General features: G+C 31.9%; 1 protein-coding gene across 4 annotated transcripts in view; it reads left to right on the top strand.

Annotated features, from left to right (window-relative positions):
- The first annotated feature begins 4,179 nt into the window (after window positions 1–4,179).
- Window positions 4,180–22,490, top strand: part of LOC134697023 (leucine-rich repeat-containing protein 74A-like) — a 29,605-nt gene continuing 11,294 nt past the window's right edge. For 2 of the 4 annotated variants that reach the window (XM_063559037.1, XM_063559040.1), the window contains exons 1-4: window positions 10,285–10,530; window positions 15,002–15,383; window positions 20,084–20,286; window positions 22,371–22,478. In XM_063559037.1, coding sequence (XP_063415107.1) covers window positions 10,519–10,530; window positions 15,002–15,383; window positions 20,084–20,286; window positions 22,371–22,478 — 705 coding nt within the window. In that variant the 5' untranslated portion in view covers window positions 10,285–10,518. Of the gene's footprint in view, window positions 4,412–10,284; window positions 10,531–13,860; window positions 13,956–15,001; window positions 15,384–20,083; window positions 20,287–22,370; window positions 22,479–22,490 lie in introns of those variants that run through there. The other 2 variants (XM_063559039.1, XM_063559038.1) reach the window with 2 other exon arrangements.

Below are 22,490 nucleotides of genomic sequence, written 5' to 3'. Positions count from 1 at the left end.
ACATCATATATATCGTATATTAAATCACTAGCACACTTCGCTCGAGTCAAATATGAAATTAAATGACATCATATACATCGTATTAGATTACTAGCACACTTCGCTCGAGTCAAATATGAAATTAAATGACATCATATATATCGTATATTAAATCACTAGCACACTTCGCTCGAGTCAAATATGAAATTAAATGACATCATATACATCGTATTAGATTACTAGCACACTTCGCTCGAGTCAAATATGAAATTAAATGACATCATATATATCGTATATTAAATCACTAGCACACTTCGCTCGAGTCAAATATGAAATTAAATGACATCATATACATCGTATTAGATCACTAGCACACTTCGCTCGAGTCAAATATGTAATTAAATGACATCATATATATCGTATATTAAATCACTAGCACACTTCGCTCGAGTCAAATATGAAATTAAATGACATCATATACATCGTATTAGATTACTAGCACACTTCGCTCGAGTCAAATATGAAATTAAATGACATCATATATATCGTATATTAAATCACTAGCACACTTCGCTCGAGTCAAATATGAAATTAAATGACATCATATACATCGTATTAGATTACTAGCACACTTCGCTCGAGTCAAATATGAAATTAAATGACATCATATACATCGTATTAGATCACTAGCACACTTCGCTCGAGTCAAATATGAAATTAAATGACATCATATACATCGTATTAGATCACTAGCACACTTCGCTTGAGTCAAATATGAAATTAAATGACATCATATACATCGTATTAGATCACTAGCACACTTCGCTTGAGTCAAATATGCAATTAAATGACATTATATACATCGTATTAGATCACTAGCACACTTCGCTCGAGTCAAATATGAAATTAAATGACATCATATACATCGTATTAGATCACTAGCACACTTCGCTCGAGTCAAATATGAAATTAAATGACATCATATACATCGTATTAGATCACTAGCACACTTCGCTTGAGTCAAATATGAAATTAAATGACATTATATACATCGTACTAGATCACTAGCACACTTCGCTCGAGTCAAATATGAAATTAAATGACATCATATACATCGTATTAGATCACTAGCACACTTCGCTTGAGTCAAATATGAAATTAAATGACATCATATACATCGTATTAGATCACTAGCACACTTCGCTCGAGTCAAATATGAAATTAAATGACATCTTATACATCGTATTAAATCACTAGCACACTTCGCTCGAGTCAAATATTAAATTAAATGACATCATATACATCGTATTAGATCACTAGCACACTTCGCTTGAGTCAAATATGAAATTAAATGACATTATATACATCGTACTAGATCACTAGCACACTTCGCTCGAGTCAAATATGAAATTAAATGACATTATATACATCGTATTAGATCACTAGCACACTTCGCTCGAGTCAAATATGAAATTAAATGACATCATATACATCGTATTAGATCACTAGCACACTTCGCTTGAGTCAAATATGAAATTAGATGACATCATATACATCGTATTAGATCACTCGTGCAGTGTAACTAATGAGTATAGGTACGTTGTTCCTGTTCTGGATATGCATGACATATTTGCCACTGACATATTTTTCGAAAACTCGTTTTGGAGAAATAGAAAAGAAAATGAATTCAAGCTTTTAAAGGTGTTCGCACGATACATGCTCCGGAATAATTGTGTGATATGCATTAGGATAAACAATACTTAACAGTTGCAAGCCTGAAGGTAACATACAACGTTAAGTTTCGTAATTTTAATGCATAAATCTTCAAGAAAATGAAAAAGGTACGTTCTTCATTATTCTCAATTATGGCTCCCTTTTTCGATGGGGGTCAACACTGAATCTAGTAGTCGTTCTTTTTTTATACTTAGTCTAGTAGCACAACATTGTACCTAATTTTGTGTTTTGCCTCTTCGTAGGTTTCCCCTATACAAATATTATCAATATATTAAGAAACAAAAATGTGTCCAAATACACAGATGCCCCCCTCCCACTATCATTTTCTATGTTCAGTGGACCATGAAATGGGGGGGGGGAATGTCTAATTTGGCATTGAAATTAGAAAGATCATATCATAGGGAACATGTGTACTAAGTTTCAAGTTGATTGGATTTCAACTTCATCAAAAACTACCTTGACTAAAAAACTTTAACCTGAAGCGGGACGAACGGACGGACGAACGAACAGACGGACGAACGGACCCACAGACTAGAAAACATAATACACCCCCTACTATCGTAGGTGGGGCAAAAACGAATCTTGGTCAATGCAGAAAGTTTTTTTTGTAGAATTATATTAATCTTGATATTTTAGTGTAAACCAAGAATCAGGAAATCTTTAATTAATAGAGATAATAATTCTGTAATACCGAAATCAAAATTCTTTGACATATATGAATGTTCATGTTAATAAGTGCGTGCGCTATATGTTTATCTTAAACATATCAGATTTTTATACAGTTGTAATGTATCTATTCGGATTGTACATTGTATATATAGTTGCAATAAAAGGATCTATAGAAAAATTGCAACTCGTATTATTGCGTGATAACAATGCAATCTGCAAATACTAAAGTCCTTTATTAACATGAAGGAATTTAAACCTAGTATAACTTTGTTCATCATTTTTGTTATGATCAAACAACAAACTGAAAAGAATTGAACTTAATTTAATATCAGACGAAAGATATTACATTCAAACGTGTAATTTTCTGTGGACCGAGTTTATTTTCTTTTGGTAACTTTAAATTTACTTAAGAAAAGATAAACACACTGTTGGTACTTGGTTTGATTGTAACTGTTTATGTGGTGATCAAATATTCATTATTCAAAAATGTTACCGTAAATGTTAGGAATTAAGTCGTATATTTTTCATGTATTCCTGAATTCATGTATAAAATAATAATAATAATTTGAATTATTGGTTCTAAGCGCCACTTTCGGCATTATTGGATATTGCAAAGTGGTCACTTTCTTTGGGTGGAAGAACACGGAAATACTCGGAGAGAATCACCAACCCTCGGCAGGAAACTGACACTCTCATTCGTCTCAACTAGGCCGATTCCGTACAATCATCTTACCTCGTCCGTGATTCGAAGGTTTCCATTACTGATCTCCTGTATTAAAGGAGGGAAAGAGAGTATTAAAAATATTAGCACGAGCAGTAAACCGTTCTTCTTCCGGCGAAGAAATGTAAGGCGAAGACACATATCACATACTGTATTTCAGCCGAAGGATAGAAAGAGAGTAGCGGATTCTACCGAAGATTGCCGAATGTGATTGAAGTTGAACGCACCTGTCATGTTTGTGGCCAAACAGCCTTCGCAGTGTTGTCGGGCTAGTGATACAGTAGTTGGACATTTTAGACGATTCGGCTTCCGATTCTCATAAGAACAAATAATTAAAATTTTCTTTTTTTACGAAATTTTCTGTTGATCATTCCTGACTACTAATTTCCTTTCTCAGCACAGTGGAGTGATATGAAAAATTATTGGTAGAAAGTAAGGGCGCACGTTGCATTGTCAATGAAATTAACAACATCGTCATAGGTAAAATAGCGAGAATGAATTATAATTATTACAGTTTAACTTATTTCTGCTAAATTTTCACCATCCATTCGAAAAAGAGAACAAGTTTTTAAAGTTCATCATAATATGTCTGTGATTTAAAATGTTAACGTGTTGATAAGAGTAAATAATTTGTTCAAAATCTTAACAACATTTTAAATTGTTATTTCCGATAATGACGAATATATAAAAAAAATATAAATGCTTTCTTGTTTAAAATCATAAAAAGTTGTTAAAAAATGTCAAACAGGACTAGTGAGGTCTAAATCTTTAAAATTACATTAAAAATAATGTGTCTTTTTAGAGATACATGTAGTATTATCCTACTAAAGCTTCCGGCAATTTAATTTAAATTTGAATTCCTTTTTCTGTTTTAAAGTAATTTAAAATAAATTAGATTACATTTTTTTGACGCTTGATTGGAGCATAGAAATAAAATTAAAATGTCTTCTTCACATACCAATTATGTATTCTTGTAGTTATTCCATCATGTTTTAAATGTCCAATACGGTACACTTAGCTTAGCCTTAACAAATACTATTGTTTACCGTTAAATACATATAAAAAATTAATCTGTCCGACTGCCCACTTTGAATTTAATCTAAGTTAATAAATAGAATTATCGGTGATTTTAATTTATCAAAGACCATTTGTTCAAGAGATTTATGTAAAACAATTTTTCATAGTGACTTAAACATACATGATAAAATTTATAGATATAGAATTTGGATTGGATACTTCTTGAATTATTCGTGCAGTTTGAATTTTGGTGGTCACTGTAATCCGTATTTCGGGAATCTCTTATTTGCGGTAAGTTTACATATTATTATTCTAATATATTCTGTTAAATTATATAGTCTTAATTGTATTTCAAAAATGTTTTTGTCATGAAAAAAAGTTGAACTAAACAGAATGTTTTCTACATTTGAAAATGCCTGTACGAAGTCAGAAATATGTCAGTTCTTCTCCATTCGTTTTTGATGTGTTTTGTCATTTGATTTTGCCATGTGATTATGGACTTTCCGATTAGATTTTACTCTGAGTTCATTATTTTTGTGATTATACTTTTTAATATTCTAAATACAGTAAACAAGGCCACATGTTAATTTGTTTCTCATTATTTATTAAACTTTGTATGCATCTTAAAAAGTAGTTTTGTGATAACTATTCGGTCATGTCTTTTTACTGATGTTTGCTAAAAAGTATGAATGAAGAAAAAAAAACACCACTCCTCCCCAAAAAAAAACCCAAACGAAAAGTCGATAATTGTTTAACAAACAAGATGAGTAGATACCCCAGAAATTTCCAAATCACTGTTTATCGAAACGACTCAATGTAAAGGTTTTGAGAGATTTGAAAAAGAAAGGAAAAAAGGAAAAAAGAAGATATGTATATTGGTTCAAAACAGTTCACTCAAACATAATTATTCTTAAACCTGTCCTTATAGTCATGAATCTCGTGATAGAGTGTTTTTTGTATCTGAATACTCATTGTAATGGAGAGATTAGCGTTAAAGGAATTAATCTTAAAATAAGAAGATGTGGTATACTGCCAATGAAACAACCCAATGAAACAACTCTCCACCAGAGACCAAAATTTAATGTTCGAGAAGTCAACAACAACATGTATATAGATGGATAACCTTATAATTTTAATAGATTCAGATAAATTTATTCTACTCAATAATTTTCGACTTTGCACCATTAATAGTTTGAGATACATAAAGCAACGCCTCTCTTTTTATTCCTTTTGAATATTTTACGTTTTTGTCCATTTAAACATGCAGATGTATAATTTTGTAGTAGATAATTTACGTGTTCAATAAAAATAATGATTTAACTGGATAATTCTAATAAATCCTCTTGACCTATAATCGTTTTGTAACATGTGTTAATATAATCCTTTAACCCAAAAATAATTAAACGCACAATCAAGTCTAATATTGGGTGCATAAGTATTACCTAATTTTACAACTATTACTGAATGATTTAGACATTGAAGCGTCTTTCTTTTCTTTATTTTTTTTATGATATTTTTGCTTTCAAGAATTTCAAAGATTTCAAAACTTAACTGCTATTGTCGTAATATATCGGTCCACAATAAAAAAAACAATAATCAAATTTAAAGCTAAATTACAAATGCACAAATGAAAATTGAAAAGCAGGAATTACTTACCCTTTTAATTATTGGTAAGAGCCATAATGCGCATTTTTTTGTTTTATTTCTGTTGGGAGTTTGGTGGGTAGTTTTTGAGGGAGAAGGGGATTTTTTTTTGGGGGGGGGGGGGGGTGGATTCAAAACGCTGTTTATCTTTGAATTGCATTTGTTTAATCCCTTTGAAGTGTTTCCTCCATTTTCGTATAAAAAAAAACGTATTATATATGAAAGGAAATTTTTCTTTAAGTTTTATTCAGAAAATTTAAAAAGGGGTGTCAATATAAGAACCTGACAAAATCAAGTGTTTTATTCCCTTCTTTTTATTTTGCACAGCTCTATGACTTTCAGAAGTATGATATCTTCTTATTAACCCGTAACCGAAAAGGTCATCTTGAAGTTAGTCTTTGTTGAAGGACTAAAGATAACGAAATATAGTACCCGCATGTTCATTTTGTAGCCAATGTCTGATATCACTTTATGATGCACATTTTCGTAACAGGAACAGGCACGCAATCTTTTTGTGCTTCATTCCTACAAACAAATCTACTGCTAGGCAATGAACACGAAAACATATCTTATCCATTGCCAAACAAACATTAGCTTTCTCTTTTAAGTTGATATATTTTGTAATTAACACGTGAGGGTTTTGATGGGGTTAACAGAATATGTAAAAATGGGCCAAATGTACAGAAAATGGACCCCCAAAAAATGAGAATAGAAAAAAATACGGCAAGAATTCGAAATCAAACAATAGGGAATATTAGTGTGTTACACAAAATGAAGAATAGAAAATAGATAATGGGCAAGTTATAAAGAAAAGAGAACAGTTTGCACAATGTATAGGTACTTTGGGACAGTACAATTTTTGTTTGCCCTCCCCCTTTTCCATCTATATATTTCTATTTACTATATATTAGTGACGACTGTGGAATTGATAGTAAATAGCAAATATAATTTATTTGCAGTATATCTATGTTGTTATAATAAAGAAAATGCGAAAATCATTGAAATTAATAAAACAAGAAAAATGGATTTTGGAAAAAAAAGGGAGGGCAAAAAATTGTCCTGTCTTCTAAGTCTCTATGGCACAAAGAAAAAAAGATAATGGTAATTCGTCACATAAAGTTTACAGACATGAAGGACCCCCCTATTTAGTCCCACGGAAGTGTTTACCTCTTATTTTAATCACTGTCATCTCGATGAATAACTCACTGAATTACAGTATACTTGAAAAAGATAAGTACCTCAACACACTCTCGAGTATACCTTTTCAAAGGTATATTTGATTTTATTGTATTTAAAGTGCAATTTGTAACCCATGTACATCTCAAACCGATAAAATGTATTTAAATATTTAATTTGAATGACGACAGTTTAGATTTTTGTTCAAGTCAATATTTGTATAGGTATTGAGATGTTCATTTACACCTACGAACGTTTAATGATAGCATACATGTACATGTATGTAATTGATACTTTAACAAGACCTGTCTTTTTAACTTTTTGTTTTTTTCCGAAGACGAGGGGGTGGGGGAAGGGGGGGGGGGGGGGGTTGACCCGGGGTTTTCAATCTCGCTTTTAAGGGTATTTCATTGCTTGAATCTCTCACCTTCCCCTTTTTCTTTTCCTTAGATCCAACTTGTTTTCCAATATTTCCGAAATTTTAATTCTTTTACCCTATATAACCCACATTCTAACATTGTATTTCTTATAACCCACGTCCCCGAGAGGCGTGTTATTCACCTCATATACAATGTACGTCATGAGATACGTCAAACTAAATTGCACCAGTCTGTTTAAAGTATTAATTAATGTGCATTCTATTTCGCACCTGTAATTAGGTGTTTGAATTAAATTTGTAATAAACGATTTAAGGTAAATAGTATATTTTCTTACAAAATTGAATAAAATATAAAATCAGATAGTCCGCTTTGTATTTTCTTTAAAAGTGAAATAACTTCTAAAACATGGAAAACTAATATGGTCTAGATCTTATTGGTAAGTATATTGACAACTGATAAGATAAGCTTCTAAAAAGGTAACAAAATATACAAAAGTGTATCACAAAGTTCAAACTGTTTAATTACTAGTATCACGAAAACGGTCGAGATAGAATCATACCGACTCAACGTATTATGTTTAAAAAGAATACAAAAAAAAAACTGATATCATTATTTTGATGTTTAGTTTAGATCATTGAATGGTCGCTTTGTTCTCAACAAAGGAGAAAATGAATCTGATTCGAAATACAGTGCGTTTTGTTCAGATTAAGGTTCTTTTTGGGCTTTTGAAAAGTCGATTGCACTATAAGATACCTCGGAAGTAAACAGAAGTTACTAATACTAATAGTTATTTCCATGCAGATAATTAACAAGTTTATTATTGCTTGAAAGATGAACTCGTAATGTCAAGCGGCAAATAGTACACACATATTTAGTCCGAAACATGCGAGTTAGCTACACATATACCATATGCTTTGTATGAGACCGACAAGATGAGTTTTCGTTTCAAGGAAGTATACTTTTCGACCCTTTTTTGTATGAAAGCGGATGTGATGTATCATGTTTGGTAGTATTACAGCTTCTTTAGCTTTCTACACACGAACTTACTTCTTCAAGCATAATTTCAAAGCGATCATACTAGCATATTACCACTGATACTTTTCTTGTTAATCGAAAATGTGTTTGTTGTTAGATTTTCTCAAATAGTTGGATAATTATAAATAAACACTGACAAAAAGTGACCCATTGTAGCAGACGTTAATCTTGTTATTTAATCATTCTTGTCAAAGAGTATTTAGGTTACTTAATACAGTGAAACCTGTTTAAACCGAACCTCTTCGGGACTTGAGATTTTGTTCGGTTTTAACCGATTTTTCGATTTAATCAAGTTCAAAACGCACAACGTATTTGATAACAGTGCTTGCGAACATGTTTGGGTTATACATAGTTTCGTTTTATACAGGATTCGGTTTAGTCAGGTTTCACTGTATATTTAAATATGTCCTAATTCAGACACTAATGCTTCTTTATCCACTTAATAATCTAGCATATTTATAATTTACGGTATTGTTCTGGTAAATGCTGATCAATACAATTTATATAAGAATACAATATTGGATAAGATCAAAAAATCAACAAAGTTTAAATGAAATAACAAAATTTAATGCAAATCTCTTATCATCTTTTTATCTCAAAACATATATTCGGTAATATGGCGAAAACAGCTAGATAGATATAATACACCTTACAGCAATTTATTCTTTTCCGAATAAGTTATACAACTTTTAAACCAGTCAATATTATCTGGGACCTTTTTCAAATATTGTATTGTGCATACAACTTTTTGTAGAGATATATTTAAACCATCGTAAACACATCAAATAAAACATTTTCAATGACTGTCAATTGCCTTATAGTATTTTGCTTCTTAAAAGATCAAAGTTTTAAAATGTCCATTTTCCAAACTTTTTCTACACCAGTTCATTGCTGAAGACCTTTTGGTTTGTGACACTTGACATATTTGTAACTGTTTTTTTTCCGGATTGGACTAAATAGCGATAAATAAATGATGCATATATAGGACAATGGTTTCAACTTAAAATGCCAATACATTTACATTTTGCTGAAGCTTCCATTTGCCAACATAGCTTGTTCAAAATTGTCTTCAGACACGGAATTTGCATAAGTTCATAGTTTGTCCAACATGGCTTTCTATATTATACCTGCAGCCTTTAAATCCGTGATTTTTCAGTACACCAAATGTAACATGTGAAAAAGCAAAAGTGATTATATGTGACGTATTTACATGAAAAATAAAACAAAATAAAAAGTTCTTTGGGAAAACGAGGGAGATCATTCAGTGGCTGATCAAGGATTTTTTTCAAGGGGTGAAAGATGTATTCAAAATGATTGTATTCCGTCGAGCAAAGCGATTTGTACAAAATTTGGACGATTTGATGCTGCAAAAATCGTTTGATAATCATAAATAAATGATATTCATTTTTTTTTCTGGTGAGCAAAGAGAGAAGGTGGTATAGACTTTACGTTGCCTCCCACCGATTTACGACTGACTCTTGTATTTTACGCAAACGTTTCTCAAACAGTACAATCAACCAAGTTTTTTTCCCCACAAAAGGGGTGGGTGGATCTTCAAGACCCCTGGAGCCCTCTATATGCATTACAACCCCATGGCAAAAGCGGGGGGCTAGACACACTAGTTTATTTTTTCAGTCAATGTGGTATATTTATAATCAGACTATGTAAGTTTGTACAAATATGGTACCTACCTTTTCTCCCAAAATGATAAAAACATAAGTATATTGAAATTTACCTATTCAACAGCCATTAAAGTATCATGTCATTCATAAAAGCTGTCGTGTCATATTAGTAATATCTAAATCATTATCAAAAATAACACTTTTAAATATCTCCCGTTACATCTTGAATTTAAAAAAATGATTTTGTAGTGCATTCAATTGCCATTCAAACCAATTATCTGAAAATAAAGACCTCGTTACTTTTTTTAAATCTAAAGCTAATATCAAAATTGTGACTTTTACAATGTAATTCGACTACTCAAAGTAGAAGAGGAGTGATTTAACCGGTTAAATCCCTTGATCAACAAGTTAACATTCAAATTTGATTAGGGTAGTTTATGTAAACTATACACTGCAGACGACAATCATCGACAGTGCATTAGGAAGAAAAGAAGATATCGAATTCATATATCCGAAGTTTCGGATCAGGAAAAGTATCAAGATGGGAAATAAGGTAAACAATTTGTTTATTTCTTAGTTTGACCATACTTCGAAAAGTGATATAAAGCTGTCTTCAGGCTTTTAAATCTGCTAATGTTATCTACATGATATTACATTTAGAAAAAAAGATATCTAATTACTAAATCCAAGTCTTTCTTAAAATGTTTAGGGAGAGAGTGGATTTTGCTTAAATTGAAGGTATACCAATTAATAGTTTTCGAGTCATGCTACCCATAGTAACTTGACTTCTTGTTGTAAATATTAAATGTGTTTTGTTTATATTTGTTTTAAGAGAGGACGTCTCTTATGTTGACTTATCATATCTTGTGTACAATCCCTTCTGTTGTTAGTGCAAATCAAATGTTTAAACAGTTACTAGTAAGTAACTTGACAATATGTGTGTATGTAATAAGGGAAGAACGATATTAACTTAAAAAAGGGGATATTGTTTTTTTTTTATTCTTGATAAACAAAAAATATTCTGGTCAAGCAGATGACAATAACAAATATTCTCCCCATACATTGCATGTATAGCGTTAAATTTTGAAGAAGAAAAAAATGATTGATAGAGTCGAACAACTATAAATGAAAATGTTCGCTTTTGCGCCTAACAAATTTCTGAAAAACCAATAACCCCCTTGAAGTCAAATCGTTGCTCCCTAACAATATCAAAATAACAGATACACTTGCACTTTCTGATGAAACAGCTACGGATAGTTGCAATTAACCAAGAAGGCTGCAATAGTACTTTGCGACGGGGTATTGTTTATAATTTGTTTTAAAAAAAAATGCTCAGAATAAAAAATCATTAAAAAATACATGCAGAAAAAGAAAAAAGTGTTTTGCAGACAACTTAAAGCTGTAAGCAGAGGCATAACTTGTCTATATGTATGATAAAGCGTCCACTTCAGGTTAAATACAACGCAAATATATAATAAACATATCTGTGTCTCTCCTTTTTGTACCCGAAAAAATCCAATGAAAAGATATGATAGCATGTGCATCCAGCACTTAAATAATACACCATACTGGTTGCCTTCGGCTGTTATCTGCTCTATGGTCGGGTGGTTGTCGCTTTGACATATTCACCATTTCCTTTCTCAATTTTATTTATTACCATAACGTATCAAACTGTGTTTTTGTCTAAACATACCACTTAAGTTGGATTAGCATTTGTAATGTTTCTGTAAGGTCTTGGAGATAAGAAAAGACCTGCTTTGACAGGGTAATTCACCTACGCAAACAGTCTCAATATTTTACACAACTCTCCCCCCCCCCTCCCCATTTTAAGGTACATGTACATCTCTTATAAGATCAATTTTCACTAGGCCTTCGTTGTCAATTTTTACAAACAGATTTGACAGTATAAAATAGTTGAAGGTTAACTTGAAAATTTGACGTTGTCAATGTTTTTCAGTTATCAAAGCACGGAGTAGATTATACGTAAATAAAAGCTCAATTGAAATTAAAAATTTTCTTTTTGTAAAATGACATGCAATATTAATGTAACAATACAATGTTTTAAGGCTATATGATGTTTCTTTAAATCCTATTAAAATTCGGCATATATATCATATTTTATCGCATGTTAAAACTTAAGAATGCTTACTTTTCACACTATTTCTTGACTTCATACTTAATGAAATAAAATATTTATATAAATTAATGTAAACAAAGTATATTCTTAGTAATGAAAGAAAATCAGTTTACGTCAAAATCAAAATATTTATTTAAAGATTTTGTGATATTTTCTTAATTCATTTAAAGGTACCGATCCCACTGCATTTATACTGGTCGATTACAATTGTTGAACTATACTGAACGTTGATGTGGTTGTACATAAACAAAATGCCTCGTCCTCAGAATCCCATCACCGGGTGTGCATAGGACTTCATAAATACTCTAGATATTTCGATCATTACAAATATAGATTGATATCAGTGACATGAAATGGGAACGACATAGGGCAGTGGCGGATCCATGGGCAGGGGATAGTTGGTACATCCTTTCCGAGTGATCAATGTATTAAAAAAAAGAACATGTATTTGGAAACCCTCTATATCCTGGGTTAGAACCCCCTTTTAAAATTACTGGATCCGCCCTAAAAGTTTATACTATTTACAGATTCTTTTTTGTTATGTACGTTAAATACTGCTAAACTTACAATTTAATTTCAGTGTTATCATACTTATAAAAAGTTTTACATTATACATTATAAAATGATGATACCCAGTGTATAAAAAGAAGATGTGGTATGATTGCCAAAGAGATATTTATCCACAAAAGACCAAAACGACTAAAACATTAACAACTATAGGTCACCGTACGGCCTTCAACACTGAGCAAAGTCCATACCGCATAGTCAGCTTTAAAAGGCCCCGATAAGACAATGTAAAACAATTCAAACGAGAAAACTAACGGCCTTATTGTAATATTGGCGCAAATGAAATATAGTTTGTGGCGCAAATGAAAGATTTTTTTGGCGCAAATAAAATGCCAATTGGCGCAAAGGCAAAGCACCGCCTTATTTATGTAAAAAAACTGAACGAAAAACAAATATGTAACACATAAACAAACGATAACCATTGAATTACAGGCTCCTGACTTGGGACAGGCACATACATAAATAATGTGGCGGGGTTAAGCATTGACTTGTCCTTCTTTGAATCAGGGTGTACATGTATCTGAAAATTCGTAGGTATTGTCGATACACCCAATAAAGTGTTATTTATTAGGTAATAATTAAAACCGAGGGCAAATCTCCGAAACATATTTCAAATAACCGTTTAAGTGCTTACAATGTATTTTCATCGGTATTCGTTTTCCTAGCTTATAAACGTAATTCAAATTCGCTCTTTTATGCTAAATTCCCTCTTCCTGTCAAAATTTAATAAATGTTGTTCGACGTATTTAACAATTATTGTTAAAATTGACCTCAGCTTTTTAATGCCTAAAAGAACTTGTCATAACTTCATTAGTTGCTACTATTTTTCACTCCAATTATTGACCTATATAATAAGATATGGGTGTGGTGACCTTATTGTGTACACAATATTTTAGCGATTTTAGCAAAAATATCAAAATATTTCCTTTACTAATTTAGTTTCACCGCTTCATAAAAATAGTTCAATAGGTTTACATTATAGGGTTTAGGGGCTTTTAAATAAATTATAAATTCTTTAAATAATGTCTTATTTCACATATATTGTGCAACTTTTCCTCGTTAGATACAAACAAATACACAAATATAAAATATTTTTAAAAACACATAAAAATAATGGCAACACTTATAATGAACATGAAAATAGCAAGAACAATACTGATAAAACATGACATACTAATTCTAGCGGCCTAATCAAGTTTAGTGTATAGCGATCGGAGATAAGTAGGAGATCGTCTGGTAATATTGCCATTATTTGGATTATTATATTAATGAAGGTATTACAGAATAACATTTTCCTTTTTTTTTCCTTTAAATTTTCTATTTTCGTGTTATTGTTTTTTTTCTGTTTTTTGTTTTGTTCTTAAAATAATTCGGTGAGTGATCAAAAATTGCATATATTTTAACAGATAATATCTACATGCTATCGTTGTTAATAGGAGTAAAAGACAGTTGCATGGAAAATACAGCTTTCCAGAGTACACATTCCTAAAAGTTTATTCATGTCTTTAATTGTTTTAGTGACCTTTGTAAAAGAGGCACATATTTATCACAAAAAGAAAAACATTTAAAAAACAAAAATTCAAACCAAAAACAATAGCTTGTATTAACTCAGATTAATATTTATTAGATCGTTTTTATTCAGACATATTTTTGAAAAGAAATATCATAATTCTATTGCAAGTTATTTATCGTTATGTTCATCTAGAAAATAATTCAACTTAACCCATTATAATACAACCGTGTCTTGGACAATAATGTGACATTTAACATAAGATCTGATAAGTAATTATTTATTTAGATTTTTCTGCATTCTTTAATTGATACTAATTCTTCGGTTATTGTTTGAATCGTTCTATTATTACGGTAAATCAAATTTCATCTCGTGATGCCGTTGACATGTACATTTCAAATGTCTTGAGATTTATATCTGTATCACAGGATTTGTGCTTTCAAGCACTGAAATCTATTATCAATAATTCAATATTTCATATTTGTCATTGACAGTAATAATTTTGATCTGAAAAATCTTCCAGATATTTACGATAATTTGATAAAATTGATTAGATTTGCATCTATGAAAACAATGGCAGTGTCATGCGCGATACTGGTCCCATAATGAAGTATAATTTTCACATTACCCGAGAAACAACATAAACCATTTAATGCAGTTAGAAATTTCTTCCGAATGAATTATCATCATTCGAAGACATAAAAGTCGTTCTCGTCATAAACAAAACACAAGTACATGTAATATCATTGTATATTAGCTAATCGAATTTTGCAGCAATTAAATTAAAATAAATGTCTTTGTTCATTTTAGTTAATGGCAATGAAGGCGGCCCAACAACAACTTGACGGACGAGAAACAGACGACATTGGTAATCAGGATGCAAATTCAAAACATGATGAAAATCAAAATGTTCCGGTTCAAAATACATCGGACTCGAAAAGGGAAATACAGACAGTTCAAATTGGAAATCGAAGTGCTTCATTATTTTTGAGTTCGGCATCCATCAATCTTTCAAAAGCCATACCAAAAGACACTAACAATGCAAAACAATCACCATCAACTACGCCTGAGCCAATCTCACGACAGACTACGAAGACAAAACGGGAAAAATCCCGATTGATTCCGGATGAAATGCTACAGATCAGACCAAAAAGGGAATTTACTTTCACTGGCTATGATATAATGGCTGACGGTAAGAGGCTTCATTTCAAATTTCTTTCTGTTAGTCTTCCCATCACCTTTTATTTCTATATTCATATGTATTTGTCTATTTTATTTAATACTTTGTTTACCAATGAACAAAGCAATCTGTAATGTAATGCTCAATGTTGAAGGTCTTCGTTGTCAACTTTTATGTCTTTTGGTCTCTGGTGTAGAGTGCCTCATTGATAATGCTTTTGAATGATACCTTTATCAAGCTGCATTTGCTTATTAATTGCAAATCGAGTATAAATGTTCCTTAAGGTTCCACTAAAGTCAAAATAAAGGACTCTTCATAAACATCTAAACGTTGCCTGTATTTTTCAACCTATAAGGAATAAAGTCATAAACTATGAAAACATATGTTCATTTAAGAATTGAATGCTTCTTTTTGTAAATTTATTGGGGTGTAAAAGCGTTGACCGAAGTACATTTTGTATGAAGCGCGGAAGCGCTTCATTCTAAAAATGTACGCACGGTCCAATTAAATTTCGTTCATACCAAATTTAAGCAAATTAAGACGTCTTGCAGGCCTCCAGATTTTTTTGAAAATGTATTGTTCACCCAAGAACCGGTTTGGCCACAACATAACAATTTCAAGTTTATTTACAATTTATACAGTGTGTATATATAAAGTATGTTTAAATATGCAAAAATGTAATTATAAGTATTGAATGCTTCTTTTTGTAACTTTATAGGGTTGTAAAAGCGTTGACCGAAGTACATTTTGTATGAAGCGCGGAAGCGCTTCATTCTAAAAATGTACGCACGGTCAACGCTTTTACAACCCTATAAAGTTACAAAAAGAAGCATTCAATACTTATAATTACATTTTTTAGCTAGGATTATAAAAACACGATTTTCATTAAGTTAATTTTTTAGATTCACCCGTGCACTTTATTGTGGGACCTCGTGTCATCATGAATGAAATGTTATTGTCTCATGCAACTGCTTACGGAATAACATGTGATGTGCAATTAGCCAATTAGAATAACGTATTATAATGAAACATACATCTAATGTAATTATTTAAACATACTTTATATATACACACTGTATAAATTGTAAATAAACTTGAAATTGTTATGTTGTGGCCAAACCGGTTCTTGGGTGAACAATACATTTTCAAAAAAATCTGGAGGCCTGCAAGACGTCTTAATTTGCTTAAATTTGGTATGAACGAATACTAATACATGTAATGCAGGGCAAGCGCATGTTGATTTTTTATAAAATGTATTGATTTTCTAGTTTCAGTTAATTTCATGTATCTAAGTGAACGAATATCGAAGGTTCAATACAGAAATTGGACAAATATGCCATTAAAACATATGTATGTGACAAATCAGCATCCGCTTGCCCTGCATTACATGTAACAGTATTCGTCCATACCAATTTTAAGCAAATTAAGTCGTCTTGCAGGCCTGCAGATTTTTTGGAAAATTTAGTGTTCACCCAAAGAACCGGTTTGGCCACAACATAACAATTTCAAGTTTATTTACAACTTACACAATGTGTATATATAAAGTTTGTTTAAATGAACATATGATCTCATAGTTTATGACTTTATTCATTATAGGTTGAAAAATACAGGCAAAGTTTAGATGTTTATGAAGTGTCCTATATTTTGACTTTAGTGGAACCTTAAGATATCTAAATCACGATTGAAAATTTATAAAAAATCACTTTTGAACATGTCTTGAATATTGTGAAAAAAGCATTTTATTTGAAAATACAATTGAAATCTTAGCTAATTAAATAAAGATGAATAACAACTAACAACTTATGTATATTTTACCCTTAGTCTCTACTTTTACTGCAGAAGCGCGTAGAAATGTGTTGAACTACTTTTAATTAAGATAAATGAACAGTTTTTTTTTCAAATGCGGTGTATTTGAAAAACAAACTGAAGCGACATTGGTTTTAGCATTCTTTTTATGCATGCATTTTTTTGCTCTCGATAACCATGCTTCAGTCCAACTTTTATAGAACCTCATAGACTATCTATACCATATGTTACAGTTGATCATGATGTTTAAGAAAAGAGATATACATGTAGATGGTAAACCGCACAATAAACATACACCTTTTGATGCGAGCGTTGTCAATTAAATAAAAACCATGCAAATAGGACAGGAAAAATCAACAAAAATACAGCATAGCCTTATTTTGTAAAACAGTTTCTATATAAAAAAAAAAAGAAGATATGATATGATTGCCAATGAGACAACTCTCCAAAGAGACCAAATTGACACAGAAATGTATTTCATCAATTTCACTGTGGTATGATATTGCCTAATGATTATTTTCAATAAACTGTAAAATGTAAAAAAAAAAGTTAAGTCGCTATCAGTCCCTGTCGATTGATGTATCCTTTTGGATGGTCCAATATTTTAAGTAATTACTAGTACCCTTGTCATGCATTTTTTTTTTAAACTTTAGATTATAGCGCATGTCAATTAAATAAAAAGCCTTTTTGCCCTGTGTTTCAATTAAAACGACAACGACTGTATACACCATGTACATGCAGGTGGTTCACACACTTCAAATGCACTGACCTGCAAACTTCTATATTTACAAATTTGAGATAATACGATTGGCACCAGGTGTATTTAAATTCGATTGTTATTTACGTAAAATACACGTAGGCCTTTTATATCAAAGCTTACTAATCCTATAAATCAGATCATTTGATAACAAATGCAGCTATTACGATTGACCTGTTGGCCGAAGGAAAGTGGTACTTGTCAAAGATTAATGCACAAAAACCATGGGTTGGGTTACAATGTTTACTGACTAATTCAATATCAAATTTTAAAATATGAATTACGCCACAGTTTCTCCATAAGTGGAATAATGTTGAAACTAAAATTCGTAAGACGGAAATCGAAGAGCTCTTTTATCACTGAAGGTAAGATATTGTTTATGCAAAAAGTGTCATGTTGCATTATGGGTAACAAAGCATTTTGAAAGTTTTGTTTTATAAATATTTGTATCTAAGAAACTGCTTACTGAGGAATTATACAATGCTTTGATAAACATATTTCAAGTTAATGTAGAAACAGAAACCTGAAATAAAAAAAAAATGGCTACCACGCTGATATTATTTTTGAGATTTTTATGATTTTATTGAAAATGCAGATACATATTATACTAAAATCATATCGTGGTCTATGAATGTCTTTCAAAGATCACGAAAAGCAGGTGATTTTTGAAAGACAAGCAAATGCTGACAAGCATGCATTAGCGGTACAGGAACTTCGAGATTTTTCCCTGTAAACATTAGATCTCCAAATAACGGAACTGTTTTTACGTCACACATTCTGTTTTTATATTTCTTGTATATTTGACTTAATATTTATCATCACGCAAGCAATTACGAAACAATGCAAACCTTTGCATTATATATAACGCAAAACGCAACCCTTTGCGAAATAACACAAAACTTTGAAAGTTATAACGCAAACTTTTGGGAAACTACGGAAACCTTCGCGAAATAACGATTTTCACCTTCAAGTTAAACAAAATTCGATAAATTAAAAAAAAAATGCGTTGTATTGATGAACAGGGAAAGATAAACTTTAATTTTTAATAGAACCGTGGGCGAAATACCAATTAAAATCTATTACAACTTTGGATTTCAAATGTTTTGGCCACGAGCATCACTGAAGAGACATGTTTTGTCGAAATGCGCATCTGATGCAGAAAAAATTGGTACCGTTAATGTTATTCAAATAAACCCAACAAAAGAATGAAATCCAATCACTGTCCCGATATACTGCATGATTCATCAGCTGTCTAAATTCACTATACCCCGGTTTAAATACGGTACATCATGACCAGTATCCGGTGTACTGAATAACAGTTTGAAGAAATTCCTGGAAATTAAGTTATGTTATCTTGAACTGATATTATAGGGTCTAGCTATATAGTGGAATGGGTTGGGGGTCTTTCATTTTAGTATTCTTCATTTTTCCGACGTAGTCGGTATGGTTTCGGTTTGTGCCCTTTGAACTAAGGGACGCTTAACTATGGCAACAGAATAAGCATGCTCGAAAATCTTTTCTGTGATTGGACAAAATGCTGTCATGGTGGGTGATTTGGTTGTGTTTGAAAAAAAAGTCTCATTAATTATATCGTGATGGAAAGCAAGTGTTAAGCTATAAATATTAAATTTGATCTAGATCTTACAAAGATTTATATTTTTATTAAAATAATTGTTTCTCCAATAGCTCTTTGCATCCATGACAGCTGTTGAATCGGGACAATTATATAATTTTTAATGCAAACTTTGTTATACGAACGTACATGCATTTTAAAATGCACCTACGCATGTGAGATTTCCGCGGGGTTTTGGTGAATGTAAACAGAAAGATACGAGGACCGAGCATACTGAACATAAACAGAGAAAACGTTATTCATAAAATTAAAGATGTCCTGCATCATTAAGTCGAAAGGTTATCGAATTAATAGTTTTAAACATATACTCAAATTCAAATACGTCGGATATCTTTTTTAAAGATAGTTCTTTTTTTTTTATGTTGTTCAACTTATTTTATGCTTTTTGCCCATTATTCTCTCTTCTTATCATGTAAGCACCTCAATACTCCATACTCTTTTGCCCATTATAAACTATCTATTCCGTAATCCTCCACCCACAATCTTATTTTATATTTTCACCATACGTTTTTTTAGTTGCTTCACCAGAGTGTTCAGACGATGACGAAGACGATGACGACGACACTCGTCAGATTAAAAGCACATATCGTAACACATGTAAAATGCTAGGTGTTACACCTGCATCCTCATTTAAAAACCAGGTGGCGACACCAGCTATTACCATGAGAAGTCATCCGACCGGACCTGCCGGAGTCAGAGCGATGGCAATTGCATTAGTTGTAAGTAGTGATTCTTTTATATGGCAAATATTTACCAGCTATTTTTTTAATTATTATTAATCCGATTCTAATCATGCCAGTATTCTTCTTCTGCGTATTGGTATTTTTGTGCCTTTCTCAGGATAGTTTGGATTCAACAACTGCATTATAGATTCTAATTGTATGTACATATTTAAATTCATAGATATAAGAAGATGTGGCACGAGTGCCAATGAGACACCTCTCCATCCAAGTCACAATTTGCTAATTTAAAAGTAAATCATATAGGTCAAAGTACGGTCTTCAACACGAAGCCTTGACTTTCACCGAAGAACAAGCTAAGAGAGCACATGCACTTGTCTCAATTTTTTCTCTCTCCTATAAACCTTTATATAACACAAGTGTGTAATAAAATGGCATTTAGGAATTTTTATCTGAGACAAGTGCCAGTGTAAAGGGCCCCAGAATTGACTAGTCTAATAAACGATTCAAACGGGAAATGCAACGGTATAATCTATATAAAAAACGAGAAACACTTACCAACCACATCAACGAACAACAGGACTTTGTGGTGTATTATGAAATGTGGTATTTTGTTAAATTTCATGTATGCCATCAGCTCCATTGGGTATACTAGTGCATTATTTCAATTACATTTTGTAACATAATATATATCAAATACTTATCTTCTGGCATTGATCAATAAATATTCTTATTGGAGAACACATAACACTTGATTCTCTAATTTGATTAAACAATTCTTTTATGTTTTATTTCTCATGATTATAGTAGGACATACATGTACATGGTACCACAACTGCCAACCGAACATCTAATACCGTGTGTTATACATGTATATATACATATACATATTAAAATACATAAAAAGAGTTTTAAAAGCAGCATTGTCTAGCGCTTTCATCCATCTTGGGACTTTTCCAGACTATGAACGTCGTCCCAAGATGGATGAAAGCGCTAGATAATGCTGCTTTAAAAACTCTTATTGTGTATTTAATATTTAATATATAGTTCTGTATACCGCTTGAAAAGAATTTTTTTTTGTGTACTATATATATATGTATATACAACTCGTCTAAACATCAACCCAACAATGTTAGATCTGTAAATTTGCTTTCGCAAATTTTTGGTTCTTCCCTCGCCGGGATTCGAACCCATGCTACTGTGATATCGTGACACCAAATCGCCTGCACTGCAGACGTCCCGCTAGACCACACGACCACCTGGGCTCTCAAAAAAAGAGCTTTCGGTGGCCATATGTTACCTTTCCACGTCAGTTTTAATCTAGCGGCGTACTACAGTACATGATATATAAGGCATGAAGATGTTATTGTTACAGATCAGCTAAATTATCTATAGTAAAGGATCCTACAAATTAATGTAAGATACAGTCACAGAAAAGAATTACATATATATAATTATATCATAAGTACGTCTGAGTCAGTGACAACCCTACAACAGATGTATCCATCGGATCGCCATCAATGATGGTGATACATGGCTGTGTACATAATGTATATACAACTCGTCTAAACATCAACCCAACAATGTTAGATCTGTAAATTTGCTTTCGCAAATTTTTGGTTCTTCCCTCGCCGGGATTCGAACCCATGCTACTGTGATATCGTGACACCAAATCGCCTGCACTGCAGCCGTCCCGCTAGACCACACGACCACCTGGGCTCTCAAAAAAGAGCTTTCGGTGGGCATGTGTTACCTTTCCACGTCAGTTTTAATCTAGCGGCGTACTACAGTATATTTATATCTACGAAAGCTTTAATTTTGTGGAGCTAAAGTGGTCGAGTGGTCAAACGCGTCGGAAACAGTGCAGGCGAATTGGTGTCACGATATCTCAGAAGCATGAGTTCGAATCCCGGCCAGAGAAGAACAAAAAAAAATTGCGAAAGCAAATTTACAGATCTATCATTGTTGGGCTGATGTTAATACGAGTTATCTATATCTATCTATATATCATTTCTTATATTTTAAGTACCACGATACTTGTATATGTATTCAAAAAAGTATTAAAGATGTTTCATTGTAGCATACATGTATCTTTTGATTTCTTTTGATGCCTTTGTTTTCAGGATAATCAAGTAGTAACTAGTTTAGATTTAGAAGACAATGGTCTGTTTACAGATGGTGCTAAATATATCGCAGAAATGCTCCATAAAAATAGAACTATCATCGATCTCGTAAGTATGTCA

This window comes from Mytilus trossulus, chromosome 14 (genome assembly GCF_036588685.1).
Source record: "Mytilus trossulus isolate FHL-02 chromosome 14, PNRI_Mtr1.1.1.hap1, whole genome shotgun sequence".
NCBI lineage: Eukaryota > Metazoa > Mollusca > Bivalvia > Mytilida > Mytilidae > Mytilus > Mytilus trossulus.
This window is presented reverse-complemented; position numbering and strand designations above follow the sequence as displayed.